This window comes from Dunckerocampus dactyliophorus, chromosome 13 (assembly GCF_027744805.1).
Source record: "Dunckerocampus dactyliophorus isolate RoL2022-P2 chromosome 13, RoL_Ddac_1.1, whole genome shotgun sequence".
In the NCBI taxonomy this organism is placed as follows: domain Eukaryota; kingdom Metazoa; phylum Chordata; class Actinopteri; order Syngnathiformes; family Syngnathidae; genus Dunckerocampus; species Dunckerocampus dactyliophorus.
In genome coordinates, this window is record NC_072831.1 from 11,341,617 (window position 1) to 11,366,882 (window position 25,266).

Sequence of the window (25,266 nt, forward strand, 5' to 3'; positions counted from 1 at the left end):
AGAGCTACTTTTACAAAATTAAAATGGCCAAGTGCTACTCATTTTTGTAACGTTTATTTTCAGAGCTTATTTTAAACCCAAACAAAGCGAATATGCTTGTTTTACCAGAACATGAACAAAATGCTGGTGTCCACAACTCACATTTTGTATTTCAGAATGCATTTCTTTCTACTGTTCTTTCATTATTAACTGAAAATCTGAATGAAAAGCAGGCTTGCGGGCACCTCATGTGGTCATGGGGGGGCTTACCTGGTGCCCACGGCCACCACGTCGGTGACTCCTGATGTAGTTAGTATTTAATCAATTTTAATTATTTGCTAGCACGATTTTTCATTAACATTTTGTTTGTTGTTCTGAAAGAATGTAGAAAATGTGTGGAGCAGGGGTTGCCAAGAAAAGATCCAGCAATCTTGGGGCAGATATGGTGCCAAATCCAGGATTTTTGCTTTCATTTTTGATCATGAAAATAATGAATGATAATGCGAGACGGAAGCACAGCAGACCGTCCCCACACAGTCACACGGTCGGACACTCTTTTCTAACTTCATACTGACCTGCACACATTAATAGCAGTACAATTCCAACACCATATACTGTATGTATCGCCAACTCACACACGTCTCTACTTCATCCTGGGAACGACGCTCTCTCATTCTCATTACAAGAACGCGAGATGCATTCAGGGTCACGCTGAACATCACATAAACTGCTTTATAATGCGTGTGTGTGTTCGTGTGTGTGTCTGTGTGTAAATAAACAGGAAGATAAAGAAAAACATGAAGTAGATATTCTCATCAATCACTTCAGAACCATGAATTCACATGTACAATTTGCTACATTTAAGTATGCTGGAAAATACACTGAAAACAGGTAAATTTACCTGAAATTATGTGATGTCTTTGAACGCAACCCCTCAATGCTCATAATAACACGATTTAAAGTGCGATTGAAATGTTCTGCTACTATTAAACAGACTAGTGCTGGAGAAATAAATTTTAGACTGGTATCTTTTAGCTGGATTGACATATTCAGTTCATTTGGAGCTCTTAATACATACAAATATATGTACAAATATATAAAAATGGGAATATTTCAGACATAGTTGATAATGGTGATTAATCATGATTAATTAATCTTAAAACTGTGATTAATCTGATTAAAATTGTAATCATTTGACAGCCTTAATATAGAAATAAATAAATAAATAAATAAATAAATAAATAAATAAATACTGTATATAAAATATAGTAAGATTAACAAATTTTGACATACAAAAGTAGTTGCTGTGTAAATGGATTTCTAACCTTTGGACATCATTGACCAGCTGGGTTTGCAGTAGTAGGTCTCTCTTGGGCAGCAAGTGATCACAAATGAGGTTTTGATTGGTTCGTACGGCAACGCCATTACACACACACAGCGAGCAAAGCACATCAAGGATCTAAATGTAGAGGTGTGGGAACCAAGAGAAGAATAAGGAGCAACAGTATTATGACAAAGAACAGGATAGCTTCCTGACATCTGACATGTGAGGAGAAGATTATCAAAACGTGAAGTATCTGTGCTGCTCACCTTGTGGTTACGTCCGTGTTTGTACAGCAGCGATATGATGGACTTAATGTGTACTCTCTGGATCATGTTGAGAGCCTCTGGGCTCTCAATCAGAATGCAGTGCAGAACTTCCAGAATGCCTGCACAGCCACAACTTCATCAGTTCGTCAGTACCAAAGGATACAACTATCTGACGGTGCATCCTTTACATTTACAGTGGAACCTTGGCTAGCATCCTTCATTTGTTTCAGAATGTCTAACTCTAACCAAAATGGTAAGCGAATACATTTTTCCCATGAGAAATCATGTGAATCCAATTAATCCATTCCAGAAAGCCAAAAATGTTAACACAAAACACATTTTTATAGTTTTACAATAGTACAGTAGTGTGACCTGCAGAAAACAATTTGAAATGCATATAAACACAGAGGTGTGAAAAAGTCAGTGTCCTGATTCTTATATTTTTGCATGTTTGTCGCACTTACAAGTAAATGTTGATCATCAAACAAATGTATATATTAGTCAATACAACACAACTGAACACAAAATGCAGTTTTAAATAAAACCTCTTATTATTTAGGAAGAAAAACAAAATCACCAAAAAAATCCAAACCTACATGGCCCTGTGTCAAAAAGTGCCATTTCTAAAGCATTGGGACTCCAGCGAACCACAGTGAGAGCTATTATCCACAAATGGCAAAAACATGGAACAGTGGTGAACTTTTAGGAGAGGCCGCCCAACCAAAATTAAAGCTTGCCAGAAAACATCTTGATGAAAAATGTGTTTTGTGTTAAAATCTTTGAGGGTAAACTGCTGATGACGGGTCTTGTAACTTCTATTTAACTTCCAACTTGTAACTTCCAAATTGCCATTTTGTTCGCTAGCTAAGAGAATGCTACCCAGGAAATACATTAAGAATAGAGATGGCCTCACGCAGTGTATTAATAACAGAAGAAGACACAAAGCAGAATGCACGCAAACCGCAGCAAAATTGTGGCTTAAATTTTCTATGTTAATATAAAATAATGCTAACTAGGGTGGACGCTAACCAAGGTTCCACATTATATTGTATCATTTTTCCAAGATGGGTATTTTTTATTTAGTGTGTTTAATAATGCATGTGTGCTATGTACAAGAATGATAATGATCATACCTGAAGAAGACTCCAATCTCTCCAGCTTGCTAACCAGCCAATCCAAGTTGTTGGAGAACTGAGTGCAGTTGTTTCTGTTTCCTCTGATTAGGGCGGCTGCATGGCATAAGAAAAGAGCACATGCTAATTGGGAAAAAGATTTGTTGTTTTCCAACTGAGTAGGCCAGACAGTTGACCATTTTCATTTGGAAACCAGACAAGCATGCCGAGAACACCCATATAGAAACCTTTATGTGCACTAACAAAAAGCAGGTTGACAAAAATGGACAGAGGCATTTTAAACCCACTTAATGCTGCACAGGAGCAGGTGGAGGAGGAGAAGGTGGGAATGAAAAAAGATGAGAAATGTCTAAAACATTAATACAACCCTGCAAGTGAAGTTAGTGCAAATAAGACTGTGAAAGACACAAGTGGGAGTGGGGAGCAGCTTCAGGTTGACTGAGGTTGCCCTTATTGACTCCTTAAAAATGCACAAAATGCACAAAATAAATGTTTCCACTTTCTGCACTCGCATATTTGATGTTAATGTTAAAGTCGAACAGTCTCGATCTTACAGGAGAACACCGTGGCCGTGGTTCCATGTCAGGCCACTGAATTTATGAGCTATCGCAGATCAGCGGAACATTTATGAATGTGCAAGTTGGCCTTTCTGAATCCTCACAACCTTAGAAATCAATCCCCAGTGTGCAGCGTCAGTAAGTCGAGGGTTAAATAGCATGTCAGCACAGCTCTATCCTGACACAACCATTCATCACAGTAAGGAATTGTGTATGTGTGCGTGTGCATGTTACCCAGTAGCTCATAGAGCAAGTTGAGAATGTCTTTCCAGGCTGCTCCGGCCTCTGAACCGGCACACTCCCCAAAGTGAGCAACACTGTTGTAGACGTTCAGACGGTCTATGCAGTTGGACACCAGTGTAAGCATACCCTATGGAATAAACAGCCAACCAATGTTAGAAAATAAAAATTCAAATTCAAGAGAACATCTAAATGTATTTGGGTGTTGTGTTTGGGGATACAAGAAACCACATACAGTTGCCCTCAACGATGTATGGTGGCGAGTGCAAAGTACAAAGACGTGGTCAATGGTGGCCATATTCCTGGACTGATTGTACTAAATTTTTATGAACTTGTGTATGTCAGATCATGATGTATGCTAAGCTAGTGTACCAGATTTTGTGTATAAAATTAGAAACAATATTGATAAATCCATATATTTCACTTAAAATACACCAGAGGTGTGTCGATGACATTGAACTGGTGTTGTGTTAGAAATTTCAAACCAATCACACTAGTGGGTGAGAGAACACTTCACATGTGCAGTGGAACCTCAATCCTCAACAGTTTAAAGCTCTTTTGAAAAAAATGGTCACAATTTTATGTAAAAATATAGCTTAAGTGTTGTACAAATTCTGGACATCACTGCACGTGTCATTTGATGTTGTTTTTTCAGCAACACTTTTTCCTGAAACAAGAACTGTGGCAAAAGAAGCTAACATCAAGTAAGCGGACTCACATTGAAAGCAGAATGATTCCGGCAGTGTCTAAGTATTTCAGTGCCATACCAATCCAATTAAATAACGCTGGTAAGGATACAATTTGCAAAGCTGCACATTTTTTTGTGGCACAAACGTATAATAATAAGTAATAATCAGTATAATAATAAATATAATAATAAGTATAATAACATAAAAAGAAAGTAAAGTGATAAGGATGAAACCCTGGTCTAATACAATCAGCGAATTTATAAACTGGGCTCATTCAGCATGTCTCCGCATGTCACTTGTTATTTTGCTGCATGAACACAGCTTGAATGAAAATTTGATTAGACGTATTAAATGAAGATACCTTACTTCTACGTCATATAACCAGTGCTTTATGATAGTTGCAAATTGCGTATCTACAAACTTAAAAATAATTGTAGACCGCGGACATACTGAGCTAGCAAGCTTGTGTGCAGTCATCTCTCGTAGCAGCAGAATCATAAAAAATCTGATATCAACAAGCATATCATTAAGCAAATTGTGTTCATCTTTGGATGTTCCACTATACAATTCGCATGTTCAAACCTAATTTGGCAGCATTGCTTTTATGAAGGCATGACTCTTTTCCCCTTTGGTTCTGGTGTCATGGTGATTTATGCTGCAAGGAAGTATCTCCAGTGATCAGCTATGCTAAATGCAGGGGTATAGCACACCAAAATGGCTGATGATTTATAATGCCAGGAAAAAATCACGAGTCAGCTGTCTAGAGTGACAAATCGACCTTGTGGGTGTAATGTCAAAGGGTGGATCCAAGATTACTAGGACTGGTAAACAGGGTAGAAAATGAGCTGATGAAATTTGCCGCATAGTTATATCGTATGCTAATATATACTGTATTTTTACACATTTAGATAGACGGATATACTGCATTTATGTGGTTGTTTCCATTAACGTCATTGCTTCTCCACCACTAGGCATGCAGCTGACATTTGGTAATTGATGACAGCAATTTGGGGTGGAGGCTCTGCACAAAGCCTCTGTGCATTCATGCCAGCCTCACAAATACTTAACACGCTGCACTGTAGCTGCTGACGCCTTCTTGCACACTGCCTCCAGTCACACAAGATGCTACTGAAACTCACCAGCAAATAGATTGCTTTAGCCTTCACATGCACATTGTTCCCCTCTCCCATTTGTGCAACCTCTAACTAAAATCGCACCAGTTGTGGTCAGAGGTTTAGATACACTCATCATGGGCATGAATTTCATATTAATTTGGGGGCTTTTAATAAACCATTGTTTTTCAGGGTGGAATGACTATAAAATGTACATTTTCAATTATTTTAAAAACATGTTATGCCTGGTTGAAGTCGTCACGGGATGAAGCACTAGTCAAACAAGCTTAGTTGTAGTGAGACGTCAGGTGAATTGAGATGCCACATACATGTGCTGTTCCCAAAGGTGAAAATCATTAATATCGGAAAAAGTCACGACAGAGTTAGCAACATTTATACTAAAGTCAAAGTAAAAATATTTTTAGAACTCAAATATGTTCATAAAAATGGGAAATACAGAAAGAATTACCTCAAAAAATTGTAAACCTGGTTCATATGTCAGTAAAAAAATCTTGCCAGCAACGAGCAATCGAAGAAACAAATTCTGCAAAGCCTTCATCAATCAATTAATCTTAAAAAAGAAATGGAGCCAAAAAATGTGCTTGCTATCTCAAAATCCAAACTTATGCAAAACATTGCTGGACAACAGAGGAGCAACTGAAAAATCTAACAAAATATTGAGGCACAACTTCACATCAGCTTGGTGTCACGCTAAATTATAGATGACAACAAAATCCATCCATCCATTTTCTATGCCACTTGACCTCACCAGGGTCGCGGGGGTATGCTGGAGCCTATCCCAGAAGCAGGGCAGAGCCTGGACTGGTCACCAGCCAATCGCAGGGCACATATAGACAAACAACCATTCACACTCACATTCATACCTATGGACAATTTAGAGTCACCACTTAACCTAACATGCATGTTTTTGGAATGTGGGAAGAAGCCGCAGTGCCCGGAGAAAACGCACGCAAAAGAAGAACATGCAAACTCCACACAGATTTGATCCCAGATCTTCCCGATCTCCTGACGATGTGGCCAACATACTAACCATGACAGCAATATATTTGAGAAAAATAATACAGAAAAATGTAGAAGTGAATTGCTTGACAACACACTCCGATAAACAAAGATTGCACAGCATGCCAACCATTGAATACAATACTTACCTATGCACCAGTAAGTCCAAAATGGCCTTCCATGGCCTTATTTGTGGGCCCAACCAGATGTAAACCAGATACTTTTTTAGTTCTTGAATTCCTTGTGAGTGTGGAAAAAGATCGGGGCCACCAGATCTGAATTTGACATTTGAAATGCCGATTTTGGTGATGTCGGCAGAATCTTTTAAAACTTGTGAAAAGTCTTTCTTCTACAGAGTGTATGGATCTACTCCATCACATTCAGCAATTTTTTGAAGATACCTGGCTTGTATAGTTGACCTTTATAATAGCCGGCAGCTGTTATACTCTGGGGCCGCACGGTGGTCTAGTGGTTAGCATGTTGGCCAATACAGGAACAGCCTGGAGATCGGGAAGACCTGGGTTCGATTCTCCCCTGGGCCTTTCTGTGTGGAGTTTGCATGTTCTCCCCATGTTCTCCCCGTGTGCGCGTGGGTTTTCTCCGGGCACTCCGGCTTCCTTCCACATTCCCAAAAACATGCAGGTGAAGTTAATTGGCGACTCTAAATTGTCCATAGGTATGAATGTGAGTGTGAATGGTTGTTTGTCTATATGTGCCCTGCGATTGGCTGGCGACCAGTCCAGGGTGTACCCTCCAGCATGCCCCCGCGACCCTAATGAGGATGAAGCGGTATAGAAAATGGATGGATGTTATACTCTGACATCTGTACATCTCTGTGGTAACTGAACGGTGGCCTATTAACCGCTTGCCCCCATCAAGTCAAACCCGGAAGTCAAATGTGGACTGCCTCTAGGTCACTTACTAAGTGGTGCTGAAGTTCCAGTGTGTCTTTTTAAAGTTGTTCAACAGTGGATGAGGTAGATTAGTGTAGCATGTACCTAATGGGACAACATTTTGTATCTATATGAGCCACAATTGTTCTGGATTAAGACTCAAGATCTGTAAAGTAATTGATTAAGCTCCTGTATCCATGTACCTTCTCATCTAATGTATTGTATAAAGTGAAACGTATAATCTATAATGCATAACCTAGTAGTGTACACTACCAGGTGAAGGGTTTGACCACTTTCTCATTTAACAGCATAAGGAAGTGTGTCCAAACTTTTGACTGGTAGTGTATATACAGTGTGTGAAACTTTTGTGTGCAACTTTCCCGGTGTGCTGAAACTCACTTCCTGTTTGAAAAGATTTTGCCTGTTTTTGAGCGAGCGCAGCTTGATTTGCCTCTCTTCGTGCTCTAACTCTGCATCTGGGAGCTGGAAATAGGTGATGAGGTCATTGAGGGTTTGGAGCACCTCCTCGATGGGCAGAGCCACAAGTGCCTTGTTCTTAACACCCAGACAATCCAGATCTCTGGAAAGAGACAAAAAGAGCAGAATGCTGATCATGCACAGTCAAAATACTACTATTCATTAATGAGCAATCTACAGTACAAGAAGGGAGGCTGTGATAACAAACATGATCTTTTGCCCACAGTTGCATTCATCCTGAAATGTTGATTTCCGCTGGCTGGCTAAAAATAGCGCCAATCGTGTGCGTAGGAGGGGTGGGGGTGACGTGTGTCACCGCCTCTGGGGAGGCTGACACACTCACATGTTCCCGCTATGAGTGCTTCCAAGTCAACACAGGGGACACAAGATGGGTGGCTTGATAACAAAGAAAGGTAGTCAGAGCATCCCCTGTTTCCTTTCCATTTCAGGCCATATGCAGCTGTTTCGCAATTGGAAACACATGAATGGACCACTGACTGAACTGTTGCACCCTGCAGCTTAATTCCACGTTGAATATGTTTACCCTCTGGAGGCACATTACATCATGACTTGGAGCAGTGAGCAAGCATTTGTGGGAAGGATATGTGCAGTTTATCACCAGTGACAGTACATTTTGCAACATAGCTTATAGTGCTGTTTCAAAACTTGTGTAGACTCAGCAGCAGAGGCACCCCAGCGTACCTGATGAATCGGTTGAAGAGGAGCGTGGTGTTGCGGATGATGCGCGCTGCTCTAGTTTCCTCATGTTGACAGCGCTGCAGGGTCAAGCCATCATCCATGTGACCTTCAGAATGTAGACACGCCTTCAGCCGGCATGACAGGAAGACAAAAATGTGAGATATTGTCATGATGAGGAAACCTTTTCTCATTCATGCCTCTATCTACCCTCAATGAGGGAAAGTGTGATATTGAGTCAAGGCTGAGATACAATCTAACAGACATTTTAATCAACTCATTACCCTGCACATATTTATCTTCTCCAAGCAATCTCGTTCATTTATTAATTTTGTTTGTTTCTGTCTCTGCCTTGCATTCTAATTTAAACACAGAATGGTACACACTTTTGTTACTACACTCACTCGTCTCTTGAGAGGACCCAGACGGGCAGATTTGACATCAGGTGCCTGGTAAGACAGCCACAGACTCGTGGCCACGTGCATGATGAAGCAGAGCGAGTCTCCATATTTAATCTCTGCTACCCCCATCCCCTCAATGTCACGCTTGGGGCTCGGCTCCAGCTTCTCCTGGACACGTGGAGGAGAGAGAAATTGAACATGTCAAACACACTTTATACATTGGCATGTATCGGCACACTTCTCTTAATCAATAAATTATTGGTTTTGTGTCCTGGTGCAAAGGCTTTAGGATGCCTGAACTTCTTCACTGGTCATTTTGAAATAATGAAACAGAAAATATGAGGACAAAAACAATTACCGTAGTAGGATTACACTAAAAATACAAATCAATGTCTACCAAACACTATAGAGGGACTCTATAGAGGGGTGGCACAAGGACCGTGGAAGAATACAATACATTTTTGTGACAATTTGAATAAAAGGTGCTAATACAATAATTCATTATTACAGTTTGAGTCACTATGACATCAAACAAATGGTCCAACACCCAGAATCATAATAGCACCCCCACAGTCTGTTTGTCATCCTCCACAAACCAGGAAGTAGCCTACTAATAAAAAACAAAACACTTGCCACCAACCCCGTACTCCCGGACCACCACCCTAGAGGACACCGCGAGGGACACGGATGAATGCCTTTTCCAGATCCACAAAGTACATGTAGACCGCTTGAGCAAACTCCCATGCACCCTCCAGTACCAGTATGGGTGTAGAGCTGGTCCAGCATTCCACAACCAGGACAAAACCCACTTTGCACCTCCTATAGCTAAGGTTCAGCCTCAGCTACAGGAGCTATATGGTTATACCCTTCTCTTCATCACTCTGGAATAGACTTTCTCAGTGAGGCTGAGGAGTGTGATCCCCCTATGGTTGGAACACACCCTCTGGTCAGCCTTCTTGAAAAGTGGCACAACCACCCCAGACTACCAGAGGTATTGTTCCAGAGGTATTGTTCCCGACTTCCACGCAATGTTGAAGAGACGTCTCAACCAAGACAGTCCCTCAACATCCAGAGCCTTGAGGAATTCAGGAAGAAAATCATCAATCCCTGGAGCTTTGCCACTAAGGAGTTTTTTTGACTACCTCAGATATACCTCAGTCACGGTTCGTGTCCTCAGACTCTGCTTCGTCTATGGAAGGTATATCAGTAGGATTGAGAAGGGCTTCAAAGTACTCGTTCACCGCCCAACTGAGTCCTCAGTCAAAGTCAGTAGGCCTTCGTCCTTACTGTAAACAATATGAACCAGGCACTGCTTCCCCTTTCTGATGTGTCAACTAGTTTGCCAGAACCTCTTTGAAGTTGACTAAAAATTGCTCTCCATGGGCTCACCAAACTGCTCTCACACCTGAGTTTTTGCCTCGACCACTGTCGAAGCCGCGTGCCGCTTGGTCTGCCGGTATCTGTCCAGAGTCCCACAAGCAATCCATGCTCGATAAGACTCCCTCTTCAGCTTGACGGCAGCCCTAACCGCCGGTGTCCACCATCGGGTTTGGGATTTGCCGCCACGACTGGTACCGACCACCTTACGGCAACAACTCCTATCGGCTGCCTCAGCAATGGAGGCACGGAATACGGCCCATGTGGACTCAATATCCTCATACTCTCTTGGGATGCAGGTGAGACTCTTCCAGATGTTCCCAGCACACCGTCACTACACATTTGGGTCTGCCAGGTCTGTCCGGCATCCTCCGCCAACATCTAATCCAACTTATCACCAGGTGTTGAACAGTTGACAGTTCAGCCACTCTCTTCACCCATGTGTCCAAAACATGCAGACGTCTGATGATACTACAAAGTCGATCATAGGGCTGCAGACCAGAGTGTCCTGGCGCCAGGTGCACTTATGGACATCTTTAAGTTCAAACATGAGGTCCAATAACATCACACCGGATGGGTTCAGATCAGAGAGGCCGTTCCTCCCAATCACGCCCCTCGAGGTCACCCTGTCATTGCCCACATGAGCAGAGATGAAGCCATCGGCAGGGATGCTGTCCAGCATCCACCTGATGGACCCCAAGAATAACTCTGAACTGCTGTTTGGTGCATACACACAAACAACAGTCAGGGCCCTTTCCCCAAGTCAAAGGCGTAGGGAAATTAATGTCTCCTTCACCGGGGATGACTCCAACACAGAGGCACCAAGCCGAGGGGCTATTAATAAGCATACATCAGCTCGCCGCCTCTCCCCTGCAGCAACTCCAGAGTAGAACAAGGTCCAGCCCCTCTCAAGGAGTTTGGATCCAGAACCTAAACTGTGAGTTGAGGAGAGCCCGACTATGTCTAGTTGGAATGTCTCAACCTCTCGCACAAGCTCAGGCTCCTTCTCCACCAGAGAAGCAACATTCCATGTCCCAAGAACCAGATTTGACTACTGAAGACCAGGTCACCCAGCAGCCCGCCCTCGACCGCCACCCAACACACATGAAGAGTCCAGTGACAAATAACTTCACTTACATGCAATCTTGAAAGCTCAAAGAAACGGTCGCTAATTTGCTCACAATCACTGGCTATATCTTAAATCCCATTACACAAAGAGTAGAGTCAAATGGTGACTTCAGTCAGAGTGGGCAAGTTCAGCTATATTAACCTCGATGGCAAATGTTGTACTGGTGCAATAACTCTTTTCATTTTCATTGTCCTTGAAAAATGGTGATTTGCCAGTCCAAGGTGAGTGGGTGGTTCATTTGCAAATCGTTGCTGGTGATCCTTGGTGACTGCTTCTCAGTGGAGCCTACTTAATGAGGAAGTGTGCTGTGGTTGATCCTTTGTAACATGGGTCACCTTGCAGAGCAGGGGAAAAAAATAAAACATGCATGTTCGTGTGACCTTGCCTTAGAAGCTCTGAAGCAGAAGGCAGTCGCTATTGTGTCCGACCTGTCACGATCCTGCAGCACCAAGCCCCGGTCCTCGGTCAGGGCTAGGTAGTGGCCGGTGGTCAGGTGGCGCAATCGGAAGGGCTGACCCCAACGGATGTGGCTGCCGCTCCAGCTACATCATTACATGTGCACACAAAAATATATCACCCATACAAGTAAGATAGCTGTATTTTTTTTTCAAGTCCTGACAACCTAATATCCGCTAATTAGTTGATCTGTGTACTGCTGCCGGCTGTTAATTATCAAGAGTGCTATGCGATTAGGTAGAATAATTTGCAAATGGCTAAAAACATTTGACTAATTATGCTGTTTAATCATATACGGCAACACATTGTCACGCACATATGGTCATAACAGTGATGTGGAAACTGAACAATGAGTCAGGGAAAAGAGAAGAGAAACAAAAAAAGACTGTGCAGTGTTAAAGCATCTTTTGGCTTTAGGAGGACAGATGTGTCCACAGACAAAAAAAGGAGAGAGAAAAGACACAGGTTGGATAAAAAAATCAGAAGAGGAAAAAAAATATATAAAGAATACAACGGAAGTTAAGTGGTTCACAACCTACCTGATCCTGAGTGGCTCCAGCCTCCACAAAGACCTGGCCTTGGCACCAGCTTTACCTGTCTCATAGTTGACAATCCTGTGAAGGAAGACATGGGAGGCATGAGTGCCTGCTTATGTCTAGACACCACTGATACAGTGAAGGTCATCCATCCTATATGAAACAAAACAGTTAATCACTCGGCGAGTGTTTGACACATAAAGCTGTGAACAATACAGCAAAGTATACATTGACTCGTCGACTAGAGAGTTCAAAGAGAGACTCGTGCGGCCCAGATAAGACGCAGCCATAATCACTATCAGTGAATGGAAACAAAGGCTTGGCTCATCACTCCGAGTGACATCTCTGAGCGTGTTTGAGAGAAATGTATGAGGCACGGTCCTTTTGTGAGATTTCAAGGGCACACAAAGAGAAGCCAAAAATGGAAATTACTATTCAGTCCTGCCCTCCCACATTTGCCATGCTATGTTCTAAAAATAGACTCGGTGTGTGTGTGTGTGTGTGTGTGTGTGTGTGTGTCTGCGTGGACGTGTGCTTAGCATACATACAGTTACATACATACACCAGCTATTACTACTCTACTGGAATGTGTCTGTGAGAATTTTGCCCATTCATCCAGAAAAACATTTGTGAGGTCAACGGTCATGTTGTATGAGTGGGCCTGGCTCATATACAGTCATGGAAAAAATTGTTAGACCACCCTTGTTTCTTCAGTTTATCGATCCATTTTAATGGCTGGTAAACTAAAGGTACATTTGATCATTGGCAAATATAATGACGATAACAAATACAGCTCATAAGAGTTTAATTTCAGAGCTGATATCTAGCAACTTCCATGCTTTTCTTGATAATAACCAAAATCACTTAACTTCTTACAAGAATAACTATAGCATTGTACTACCAGAAAATGTAACTCTTATGAGCTATATTCCAAAAATCAGTTTTTAGAGAAATATTCTTCATGATAAAATCAAACACAGAAAAAATATGTTTTCAATATCAGTGAAATAAAAACTGGTAGATTAAAAATATTATATATTTTTTAGCTTGACAGTTGTTGATGACTTAATTGATCACCATTATCTTAAAATTCTTAATTTATCTTTTTTTTAAATATATATAATAACATCATAACGCCTCTTCTATTGTTTGCTGCCTTGCCAATCCTTTGAATGACTTTTTTTCTCTGTGTCCTGGCTGCATCTCTTCTAGTCACTGGTGTGTGTGAGTGACAGGAAGAAAAGGTCTGACTCGCTTGAGTAGAAGTCCTTTCATTTTTTCCATGACTATATATCTATAGTGGGGTTGTCTTATAATCTTCATTGTCTTATATACGAGTCAATACATTTCTCTTGCATCCAAAATAGCCAGTACCGGGGTCAATGAGGCTCTGGCCATATTACTATACTAATAATAATCAATAGTCATTATCACTAGACTCCACAACCGTAGTGAAGACAAACGGCATAGGAAATGGATGGATGAATTATCACTATACTAATGCTAGACATCGGCGTAATGCAAAGAATGTCAACTGAAAGATCAGCAAAACCAATTTTAGAAAACTTCAAACCAGAAACACTTAAATGGGTAAATTTAAAAAAGAAGTAAACACTCCAAGACCAGCATATGCCTTTAAAATGTCCATAAATCTTATCTGTTAGCGACCTCGATCGCAAAAATTCATTGAACCTGAAGACAAAATAGTGCAAAAATGACTTTTATGATTATGAATCTTGTCTTACCTTGTTCTTACCAATTTTGTGTTCAAAACTGTTTCATATGAATGAAGCACTCCTTTTTATATTAGTCCATTTTTTGGGGTTACACTGAAATGATTTCAAACAGAAACAATGACGCTTTACTTAGAATAAACCCATGAAGTGGACTGCCTCGGGTAATTTCCTGCGATGATATCTTCCTGTGACTTCTTCCGGGTCTGACGAACCTTTTGGCCAATTTGAAATTTGGAGGTGGCATCTCGTTTCTATTGGTCAGAGGCTTTTGAATTATATTATAGTCAGAATCACAGTGACTTCAGAATTCAGAATTTAGATGCAGTGAAAAACCTTAGTTATTTGGATTTCTTTTTTTCAGGAAACATGACGATAAAGAGATTAAGACGGCTGCCCTAATTATTTTGTCTAATATATCCATGACAAAGTCTACAGATTTGACCCACTTCAAGCTCACTGTGTCATTTTTTTCTCTAAATCATCAGCCTTTTCTGTGTCACAATACAACCATCCTGGATATAAAAATAAAAAGGTGTCCTTATTTTGGTCCCTAGTGTTTTGACAACTTAGCATATCATGTGCCATGCCAACTCTTTGCCATCACTTGCATGTGACCTGAACACTACGTCAAAATCCAAATGATTTATCGCTTTGTTGCATTTTGTACCTCTGCTGCTCTTCACTCTGGTCTGACCCCGGGATTGTCACCACCTCGTCATGCCCATGAAACAGTCGCATCACATGGCCGCCCAATAGATATCCTACAAGAGAGAAATGGCTTGGCTTACATTTTCTTTTTTATTACTTCTTCAGTGTGAAAATTGTTGTCCCAGGGAAGCCTGGGAACATTTGAGAAGTCACGGCAAACTGTAAAAAAACATACATAATCAAAATCAAAGTTCAATACATTTAATGTGCATGACTCATTCTTACCAATTCATATCGAACCATTTTTGTCTGCTTTTTCTCATTTTGGATTATATTACTTTTGCAATCATTTCCACTATTGTCGCTGGCGGTAGCTCAGGCAACTGCAATTTTTTTTTGACGACTGCAAAATTGCAAAAGAAGGAAAAGAACATAAGGCAGGTGTGTTGGCTCAGCGCTCTACCTTCCTCTATGTTGCTGCCAGAGCAGATTGGATGGACGTTCCACAGTGTCTGCATGAAGGAGGCATCCACCTGGATGTTGCCATTGGAGATTGATAAGTGCTGTTGGACACATGATTGCACAGGGTTTACACTCATCTTGTGCAGCCAAACAACGGACAAAATGACAAAACATAGAAATATAAGTATACCCAAGTATTTACATCACATCCTCATTAAGTCCATCCTTTCTATCCTTTTTCGATACCAATTATCATGTTCAGGGTCAAGGGTAAGCTGGAGCCAATCCCAGCTAACTTTGGGTGAGAGGTGAGAGACACCCTAGACTCACAGGGCACATACAGATAAACAACCATTCACCCTCACATTCAGACCTATGGAGAATTAACAAGCTCTAACTAACAATGCATGTTTTTGTGAGAAAACCCACGCAGTGAGATTCAGACCAACATCTCTTAACCATGAAGCAGATGTGATAACCACGACACACCGCGGTGCCCATACCTGCACCATCTAATGAGTGACAGTGTGTATCAAACAGGTATTCACTTACCTTTTATTACTGTGGATGTTGATAACAGTGATGCAGAATTGCATTGTACTGAGAGACGGTGCTAATGTTTTGACCCTTTTATGGAGTGAGGTAACCAAAATATGAGAAAAACCCTCCCTGTTTTTAGCAGTGAACAGAGTGAATGTTATCTCCCAACCACAAACTTGTAATAACAATCTGACAAGTTCAATTTTTTTACATAACTCTTTATTTATTATACTCAACAAAAAAATAAATGCAAAACTAACATTTTTCATGATCTGAATTCAAAGATGTAAAACGTTTTCTATGTACACAAAAGGCCTATCTCTATCAAATATTGTTCACAATTCTGTCTAAACCTGTGTTCGTGAGCAGAGCATTCATAATTCATTCATCCACCTCACAGGTGTGGCATATTAAGATGCTGGTTAGCCAGCATGATTATTGCGCAGGTGTGCCTTAGGTTGGCCACTCCAAAATATGCAATACTGGGATGGTCCTCCGGATCCGAAAACCAGTCTGTTACTACCATATGCCTCAAATACTGTACACATGTCTGGTGAGCATGCTGTCTTGTGTTGCGGGTGGCCCATGGTGGCAGCGTGGTTATGGTATGGGCAGGTGTATGTGATGGACTACGAACACAGGTGCATTTTATTGATGGCATTTTGAATGCACAGATATACCGTGACTGTATGCTGAAGCCCATTGTTGCGATATTCATCCACGAGCATCACGTCATGTTGGAACATGATAATGCACGGCCCCATGTTGGAAGGCTCTTTACACAATTCTTGCATGGCCTCACCGAACATGTCACACATTGAGCATGTTTGGGATGCTAGAGCGATAGTCACACCAGATACTGACTGGTTTTCAGACCCCCACACTCCTCCAACACAGTTACACTGCACATTTATTGGCCAATCTAAGTCACACCTGTGCAATAATCATACTGTCCAATCAGCATCTTGATATGCCACACTTGAGGTGGATGAATTCTGAATTCTGAATGCTCACTAACAGATTTCCATTTGTGAACAATATTTGAGATACAGGCCTTTTGTGTACATAGAACAAATTTTAGGTCTTTGAGTTCAGCTCATTAAAAATGGTAGCAAAAACAAAAGTGTTGAGCTTATATATTTGTCGAGTGTAGATTACGTTTTGCAGGCGTACCTAATAAAGTGTCCGAGAAGTATATCATTTTTTCCAACACACAAACTGAGTGGCACCAGTGGTCCACATTGCACAGACCAAAGCCAGGCTGGCAGCATAGACAGACTGTAAATAGTGATTGGAAGGCAATAATACATAGTGGAAGGCCACACTGCTTCTCCATGGATCACTGGGAGTGTGTTCTCATGGTTTCAAGTGTACAGTGCTATCATGCAAAGACCAGGAAGCAGAATGTGGTGTGATAGGGAACAAAGCCTCGCTGAGGGGGATGACAAGGTTGTGACGAGGATGATAACAGCACAGGCCTCGACCTCCTTTAAAAAGGCACTGACAGCAGTCTGAATATATCACAACAATATGATAATCTTGCAAAGACGACATTTCCAGCACAAGGCAGTGTGTTTGTGATGTGATGTGACGTTTGCAGCACGCTTTACTCCTCCATTTTCTGAACATACTACAAGCAATAAGAAAATCCACATGAACCAAACATAAACAAAAGAAACTTACAAGATAGCGCTCAGAGGACACGCTGACGAGGATGAGGTCATCACCAATGCGAACCTTCTCTCCTTCTGATCTCTGTTTGGAAGCGGGGTGGATTGTCCACCAACAAGCCTCACCTACAGTGACACACATTGATAGATACTGTAGATTTCTGCTACATGTAATTGATTGTGGTGGCCCGCCACTACAAAATAAAAGCCGCCACACCTTAAAAATGACCTTGAAAACAATGATAAGTAATACATTGCATGAATGTATATACTGCATATCCTATACACTGTAGATACATATATAGATTATTATTTACACACATATTGACCTCAATTAGTTTGAAAACAATTTCAAATATAAAAATGTTTCACTGTGCTTTATTTTAAAAACCTACACCGGACATGTCAACTGTGTTCCTTACAAGCGTGAAAATAAAAAAAATAGATGGTAAAATGTGTAGTCAATTGACGACAGCTTGTCACATGCAAAGCCTATCTATACCAGCGTGTGTGATCGCTCACGTTTCAATCTCATTCGACTGGCGTCTTTTACCCATTTGCACTGCCTCTATGGATCACGGGCGAGCTAGAAGTGGCTATCACATCCATGCTAACTTACTTTTTAAAGTGTCACTTAACAATGTTGCTCTCTTGTTATCACTAAAATACTTATGGCTTGTCTTCAAAACACTAAATGTGTGTCTGAGTTGTTCCACAAAGACGTAGTGTGTCATTCTATCACAGGGGTCTCCAACAGGTACTGTAGCTCTTATGCTAGCGGTAGCTCACCAACTGATGTTGAATAGTTCACCAAAGATTTGCTTTTTGCTATTTGCTTCACCTCTTAGTAGTTTTGGAAGTGTTCTATTCAAACATGACTGTATTTAACGACAAATGAGCACGAGTGGAGATGTACTTTGTACCTAGAATTAAATGTTGGCAGTGACATAAAATAGCTCACCTCTCCCTTCTTTTTGTCAAAGTAGTTTTTAATAATGCTGCAAGTTGGATACACCTGTGCTATCATAACCATGGATTCTCAAATTATACAGGATACATTTTATAATAACAATAAATATTTTCTTTTTTAAATTGTGTTATTTTGAATTATAAAATATATTGTTGAACAATTTCCCATGTTTTACTCTAAAACAGGCAACAAATTAAATTTAGGTTTGTGTCAAATAGTACAAAATGTTGTACTTTTGAGCTGATAGTCACATAGTGCTATTGGACTAAATAGGTCAGGGAACACAAAGAGGCTCAACATTTTCAACTCTCACTTAAGTTCTGTCAGCATTGGCATTAAATTAACAGTTGTGCAATGTTCTCGGTTCATGCTCTGCTGGTTGTTGGAAACCGTTAAATAAATAAGTTAATAAATAAATTATTCATTATATAAATTAGAAATTAAGTCATAAATAAATACTTGTCGTAATAATAAAAAAAAAACTGCAGACGCAGCAGTGGCACGACACCGCAGCGGCAGTCCCAGGCAGCCCACCACCACAGCTTCAAAAAAATCCTAGGGGAAACCCTGTAGTACATAACCTGGAACAGCCCACCATTCATAAAAACAAAAAAATGTCACATGTAAGTTCAAAACCGCGAAAATGTGCAACTGAAAGACTGGAAAACATAACAAATGCAAAGAAGAGGCAGAACCAAGAATCGAGATAGCACAAGACTCTAAAATGTGCTGGAGAGACGTATTCAGCTTTGACAAAAGAAATACACTTCATGTCCACAGCACTCCACCGGGAATATTAACAGAGATTATAAAAAGGCACATGCTGAAATTTACTCTGAAACAACCAAATATAGATAAGGAAGAGGAGGAGGTGCAGAGAGAGTGAGAGAGATAATCTATGGAGGATAAAAAACAAACTAATGAAGCTTTGCTCGCTTTTTCTGTTACCTGTTGAGTCCTCCTGCAGGCCGACATCAAACGATAGCTTATCAGTCTGTGACCTTGATGTCTTCAAGCAGGCCAGGTACTGTGGTCAACACACACAAACACATCAAATTAGTTTTCACATGTGACCTTAATACTTGTGATTGTCATATGCTGAAATTGCCCATTGCCCAGGCTGCGTTTCAGTTTTATGCTGCCAAAATCTGGAACAGTCTTCCATAAGATGTGCAACGCAGCATCGAGAGCTGCGCCTTACGTCAACGTCAACGTCGCCATAGGCAAGGCTGCGCTGTAAGTGAATACAAATAAATGTACTTAGTTACATAAAGCGCCTTTCTAGCTACTAGCTAAAGATGCCGCCAGCTTGAGCTGTCTCTTTTTATCTGTTTTTATATCTTAGAACGCACAGAAAAAAGAAAGACACGTTCATGTCTCACATACAGATTGTGGATGATGGGCAAAATTCCCCAAAAAGTGCAGTTTTGCTTTAATGATATTACTGGAGTAAATATAATCCTCTAATAGTAGTGGTGGTAGCAGTAATAGTAGTAGTAATGCTTAATTATTAAAAAAAAAAAAAAACAAGAAATCAAGAAATAACCCGACTGAAGTACTGTCCTCAAAAAAAAAAAAAAAAACGTTAAAAAAACAAGCATTTTGAATAATACAAATTTTGAGGAAAATTGTCCATTTGAATATTTCCAATATTCCACTGCTAAACTTCCCATTGACTTTTCAGAAAATGCTCCTTTGCAAGTCGGGAAATTATCAGGAAAAAACAATCTGATTATGTTGATATCTGTTCCTGCTAGCTCGCTAAAAAAAAAATCCCAATTGTGAAGTTTTTATAATGGCTTACATATGTCTTGGAAGAGGAATTAGCATGTTATAGCTTTATAAAACATAAGTGTCATTGTAGAGTGGTGTTCCTGGTACCAGTGGCGGCCCACATCATACTGTAAATGTGTTTATTTATTTATATGTAAATTTTAATATCTACCATGATGTGCAGCTTGCTGGCTGCACGAGGCTACTGTGTGACCGGCTGCGAGTGTGTGGGATCATGACGGGCCAGGGGAGAAGCTCTGCAGCTGCCGCTTGGTGAAAGAAACCGTAGAGTGACAGAAGAGAGTGACCAACACATCTCTTCTCGTTTTTAACAAAGACAAAGTCGCTGGTGATCGGTAAAGTCTCTGGATCAGTTCAGAACAACAAAATTTAAATCTTGGAAAATGCTGCGGTGGAGTTTATACTTCAAGATCGCTGATTCGCTTATTTCACTGTCAATCATAAAGGCATTCCACCTCAGACAGATCATCCAATCATCATGCAGAAGCCGAGCGTCCGACTGTGTAAAAGCGCTGTGGCGCTGTGGGGATGAATGACAAGGAAGTCGTGTCAGTGACCTGTGATAAGTAGCTGATTCTGAACAAAAGATGAAGGTATTCTATCGCATACATTGTAGGGGAAGCTGAGCTTCCCTTGCAGTCTTAGAGCAATCGCCACTGCCTGGTACACTGTACCAGGTACAGTGTATAATTTACAAAAACGGTTGGTGCCCCACCATTTTTTTTAAACATAAAAAAGCCACAGATGTGACATTTCCGCCCTTCTCCTGCTTTATCCAGTTTGACGGCATGCAACTCCTTACCATGGAGCTGAACGAGTGCCTGAGGAGGATGGCATGTCCGTACAGTAGAGTCTTGTGGCCGCCACTCTGCGCTGCCTGAAAACACAATTCACACATATACATCATTATGTAAATTACATGTCAGCTTATCCCAACGACAAGTCTCCCTCCAAAGGCTGCAATATGTGACCTCAGTGAGGACCTTCTCACAGACAAAGCCGGCCTCATGCTGGGCACACATATCTTATAGAAAGGTTTGCCTCCCCCTGAGATATGTGCAAGAATACATGGGTCATCTTTCCAGCAATCCAGTAAGAGGAATGTGGGAAGGATGCTCAACTACTGTCAATCATGTCAACATCAGCAGGGAATGGCTCCACCGATTATAGCGTGAGGATGCAGGAAGGACACGGCTGATATCTCCACCGGTGGAGATGAGAAGTGTTGCTGCTTTTTGTTCAGCAGACCTATGTTACTCACCTTCCTTATGAGCCTCTAGGAAGCATTAAGGTAAGACAAGAGTGTTTTCATTATTCTAAGTGTTGTCTTGTTTGGTACAAATGACCAATATACTTATTGCTGTCAGTCAGTAAATGTTAGAGAATGAATAAGAAAACGCTGAATGGTATTGCATAATACCATGTGCACCACATCACAAAAAAATGATTGTCAAACTAAAACCATAACGTAATGCTATGAAACTCCAAATGTTAACTATGTTAGCAATGTGTTGTTTCTTACACTATATGGACAAAGAATGGAAGAAAATATGCATTTGACCCCCCTTCCCTTTTGCAGCGTTAACAACTTCTATTTCCCACAATATTTTAGAGTGTCTGACTGTAGAAATTGTGTGTGGGAATTTGTGAGGTCAGAGATCGACAAGGTCTGGCTCATAATATCTGCTCTTGCTCATCCCAAGGATGTTTGATGGGGCTCTCAGATTTTCCACACTAAAAGCATTTAGGCATATCATCTGATTTGTGCACTGGAGTACAGTCATGCAAGAACAGAAAGGTCCTTCCTTAAACTGTTCCCACAAAGCATGGAATTGTCTAAAACATCTAACAAATCTGGGCAGACAACCCTACAGCTAAAAGAGCACTTAATTGCTTAAAGAGGGTTTCCCATTACTTTTGTCCATATACTGTAGTGGAAATAAATCATGGAAGTGTTTGTTGAAAGCATTTCCACTATGCACCATCTGACTCATTCTGTTCTGTATATATATATGCACCTCCACTGGCTACCAGGACGACAGCCAGCCTGTGATTTGATGCAGTTGCCGTGCAGACTGCAGCAGACTTCTCGGCTTCTCATGTGCTGTTGGCTACTGCTACAGCTGCTGGCTGAGGTATACTGAGCTTAATGCACTGAGGCACATGCAGCTGCAATCCCCACAACCAATAAACCTTAGTCTCCTGTACCAACTGCGAGGCAGTCAGCTATACAGATGGAGCACAGTGAGAGCGATCGGGGCTCGCATCAGTAAGAACCTGCTTCAGCAATTGCTGAAATGAGGAAATGCATCACACCTGGCTAATTGAAACATAAAGATTTTCAGCTATAGCAGAATCGGAGGTGGATGGTCTACAGTATGATGTCATGCAGCTAGTGACCATAAGAGAAATATTAATTTAAAGCTGTGACATTTGGCAGACCACCTCTTCAAGGTGTAGCTGCCCTGCAGCTGTTTGCATTTTGAGCCAAACGGCTGTGGTCTGGAAGGAGCCACAAATAGAGCAAAGACGGTGAACATTAGATATCTCCAGGGTAGTGCTGTCTCTTTGATGGACTGATCTCATCCAGCTGCTGGATATCAGGCTCTGTGAAGTTGGCATGCACTACCATTGGTGTGTTATCTTTGCGGTTCATGTTGGTTCCCTATGTGTCTCCTGGCTAAAACACACTAGCAATTTGCGTCAGCTGGACTCTATTGATAAGTCCATCTGTTCGAAATCGTATTGATTTCAGCGTCTCAACCGAGACATATTCAACCTCCAGCTTCTCTTTAATGCCGCTTCCCCTTGACATTTCAGTAAAGACAAAAAATGAAGAAGAGGCAGACAACTTTGATAACAGAATGCATGGTGGAAAGAAAGCACTGAATAACACAGCACAAATAACAACCAAGCTTCCAAAAAATTACCAGTAGCTATGTTATTTACAACTACAGTACATAAAACTGTTCCAAGTTCTTTTTCTTCCCAAGTGACACCATTTTTTGGAAATTTGCCCATCATCCATAATCCTCATGTGGGACATGAACATGTGCTTTCTAAAAAACGCTATAAAGAGGCAGCTAAGAATGCATGTAATAGGACGCTCCTATTCCGCACATAAAGCCTTCTGAAAAAAACTCCAAAAAAACACCAACAACACTCCGTTTACATAATGTGACCTGCATATTAGTATTACCCAAGCTATAATGACATTGTTATTATTACGGTTATTAACACTGCTATGCTGAAAGACTACCCTGCTGGCGTAGTGACATCTCGCCACAACACACCAGCTAGTGCCAGCTGCCAGCTAGCGACTAGCTTCACCACACACTTGGCTGCAGTGCGTCACGGCCTCGCTCACACATCAACCTCAGGACACTACCCAAAGGTAACACTACATAGTGGAGCTGCCGCCACGGCTGCTGTGTTTTTGAGTTTGGAAAAGTTAACGCGAGGTGTAGCATTAGTTTCTATGTTGCTATGTGAAATCAGTGTGCCCAGGAAGGACGTTCCGGTAATGCTTAAAATGACCAAAATATTACATGTTATCATGAAAATGCCCATTAGTGTGCATTAATTACATGCCTCTTTTTAGCTGTTTCTATATCTTCGGAACACTCAGAAAAGAGTAAGACGTGTGCTCATGTCTCACATAAGGATTGTGGATGATGGGCAAAATTTCCAAAAAAGTGCAGTTTTACCTTCATGGGTCAGAGCAGTGAAAAGAAAAAAAAATCGCATAGAATTGAATATCACTATCGGAATGAGGCCTCTTCCTAAAGTGAATAAAAATACAACATGAATTGATTATCTGCCAACGGGACTGCTGTATAAACTTTCAGATCGGCTCTATCATGTCAATGTGAACCTGTTATCATCAAAAACACTGATCAGTAATGTATACACATGCGCTCCTACCCAAACAACACACCCACCCACCATAAATAAAACATACAGTAAAACTATTGTGAAAGCATAGACAATTAAATATGAGAGAGTAATAAAATCCACTTTGTGTCAAAAAGGTATTTATGACATGTCTTGATTGATTTATGACCCCCTGTCATAAAAGTTTATGACATGCCCCTCCCCCCACCCCCCACCCCCCAACATCAAAGCGTTTTCACACCTATGTGACGAAGATCAAAACGTTTTCACACCTACGTGACATGTTTATGACAGGGCAATAAAATTTTATGGCATACCAATAAAACAATAAAAGTTTATGGCATACCAATAAAGCAATAAAACAATAAAACATCAAAGCATCAGGAAGCGGGCATGCGGAAGTCATAAACGGACATCTGGAAGCCATAAACCATGAAAGAAGTTTCACACCTATGTGTCAGGGGTCAAAGCATCAGGAAGCGGACATGCGGAAGTCATAAAACAAACAAACAATCATAAAATCATTCCCACGTGACTGTGTTTTCTTCCGGCTGCGTGTGGGGGAAGCCCCCATTCCCATACCCCTCCTTTCCTAACGACCCCCCCCTCCACCCCCACCACCCCCAAGACATCCTCCGGCCTTATCTGGGTGTGTCTCAGCATGTGTGACTGGGGCCCCCAATACCGCCCCCGCCGGCCTGTCTGTGTGTCAGGTTGTGTCTCAAACATGTAGTTTTCTCATTGAAACAATAGAAATAATACTGCTAAAACAGTCAAAGCATTGCATCCTTAGCTCACACGTCCCCATTCAAACCATTTCAATCCGCCATTTGCAAAGACAGTCAAAACACTGATCAAAACAACAGTCAAAACACTGAAAACACTTTTTTTCCACATTCTCATTGAAACAATAGAAATAATACTGCTAAAACAGTCAAAGCATTGCATCCTTAGCTCACACGTCCCCATTCAAACCATTTCAATCCGCCATTTGCAAAGACAGTCAAAACACTGATCAAAACAACAGTCAAAACACTGAAAACACTTTTTTTCCACATTCTCATTGAAACAATAGAAATAATACTGCTAAAACAGTCAAAGCATTGCATCCTTAGCTCACACGTCCCCATTCAAACCATTTCAATCCGCCATTTGCAAAGACAGTCAAAACACTGATCAAAACAACAGTCAAAACACTGAAAACACTTTTTTTCCACATTCTCATTGAAACAATAGAAATAATACTGCTAAAACAGTCAAAACATTA

The 25,266-nt window shown here is 41.0% G+C and overlaps 1 protein-coding gene across 6 annotated transcripts in view; it reads right to left on the bottom strand.

The window, feature by feature from the left end:
- The window catches only part of LOC129192313 (ryanodine receptor 3-like), a 159,920-nt gene that overhangs the window by 85,410 nt on the left and 49,244 nt on the right, over positions 1–25,266 (bottom strand). For 4 of the 6 annotated variants that reach the window (XM_054796207.1, XM_054796203.1, XM_054796204.1 and 1 more), the window contains exons 6-20: positions 21,367–21,381; positions 20,908–20,982; positions 19,260–19,338; positions 17,355–17,467; positions 15,133–15,232; positions 14,689–14,782; positions 12,289–12,363; positions 11,679–11,835; positions 8,791–8,955; positions 8,393–8,514; positions 7,613–7,793; positions 3,494–3,629; positions 2,703–2,798; positions 1,570–1,688; positions 1,305–1,438 (exon numbers count right to left, since the gene is read on the bottom strand). In XM_054796207.1, coding sequence (XP_054652182.1) covers positions 1,305–1,438; positions 1,570–1,688; positions 2,703–2,798; positions 3,494–3,629; positions 7,613–7,793; positions 8,393–8,514; positions 8,791–8,955; positions 11,679–11,835; positions 12,289–12,363; positions 14,689–14,782; positions 15,133–15,232; positions 17,355–17,467; positions 19,260–19,338; positions 20,908–20,982; positions 21,367–21,381 — 1,661 coding nt within the window. The remainder of the gene's footprint in view (positions 1–1,304; positions 1,439–1,569; positions 1,689–2,702; positions 2,799–3,493; positions 3,630–7,612; positions 7,794–8,392; positions 8,515–8,790; positions 8,956–11,678; positions 11,836–12,288; positions 12,364–14,688; positions 14,783–15,132; positions 15,233–17,354; positions 17,468–19,259; positions 19,339–20,907; positions 20,983–21,366; positions 21,382–25,266) is intronic. The other 2 variants (XM_054796205.1, XM_054796206.1) reach the window with 1 other exon arrangement.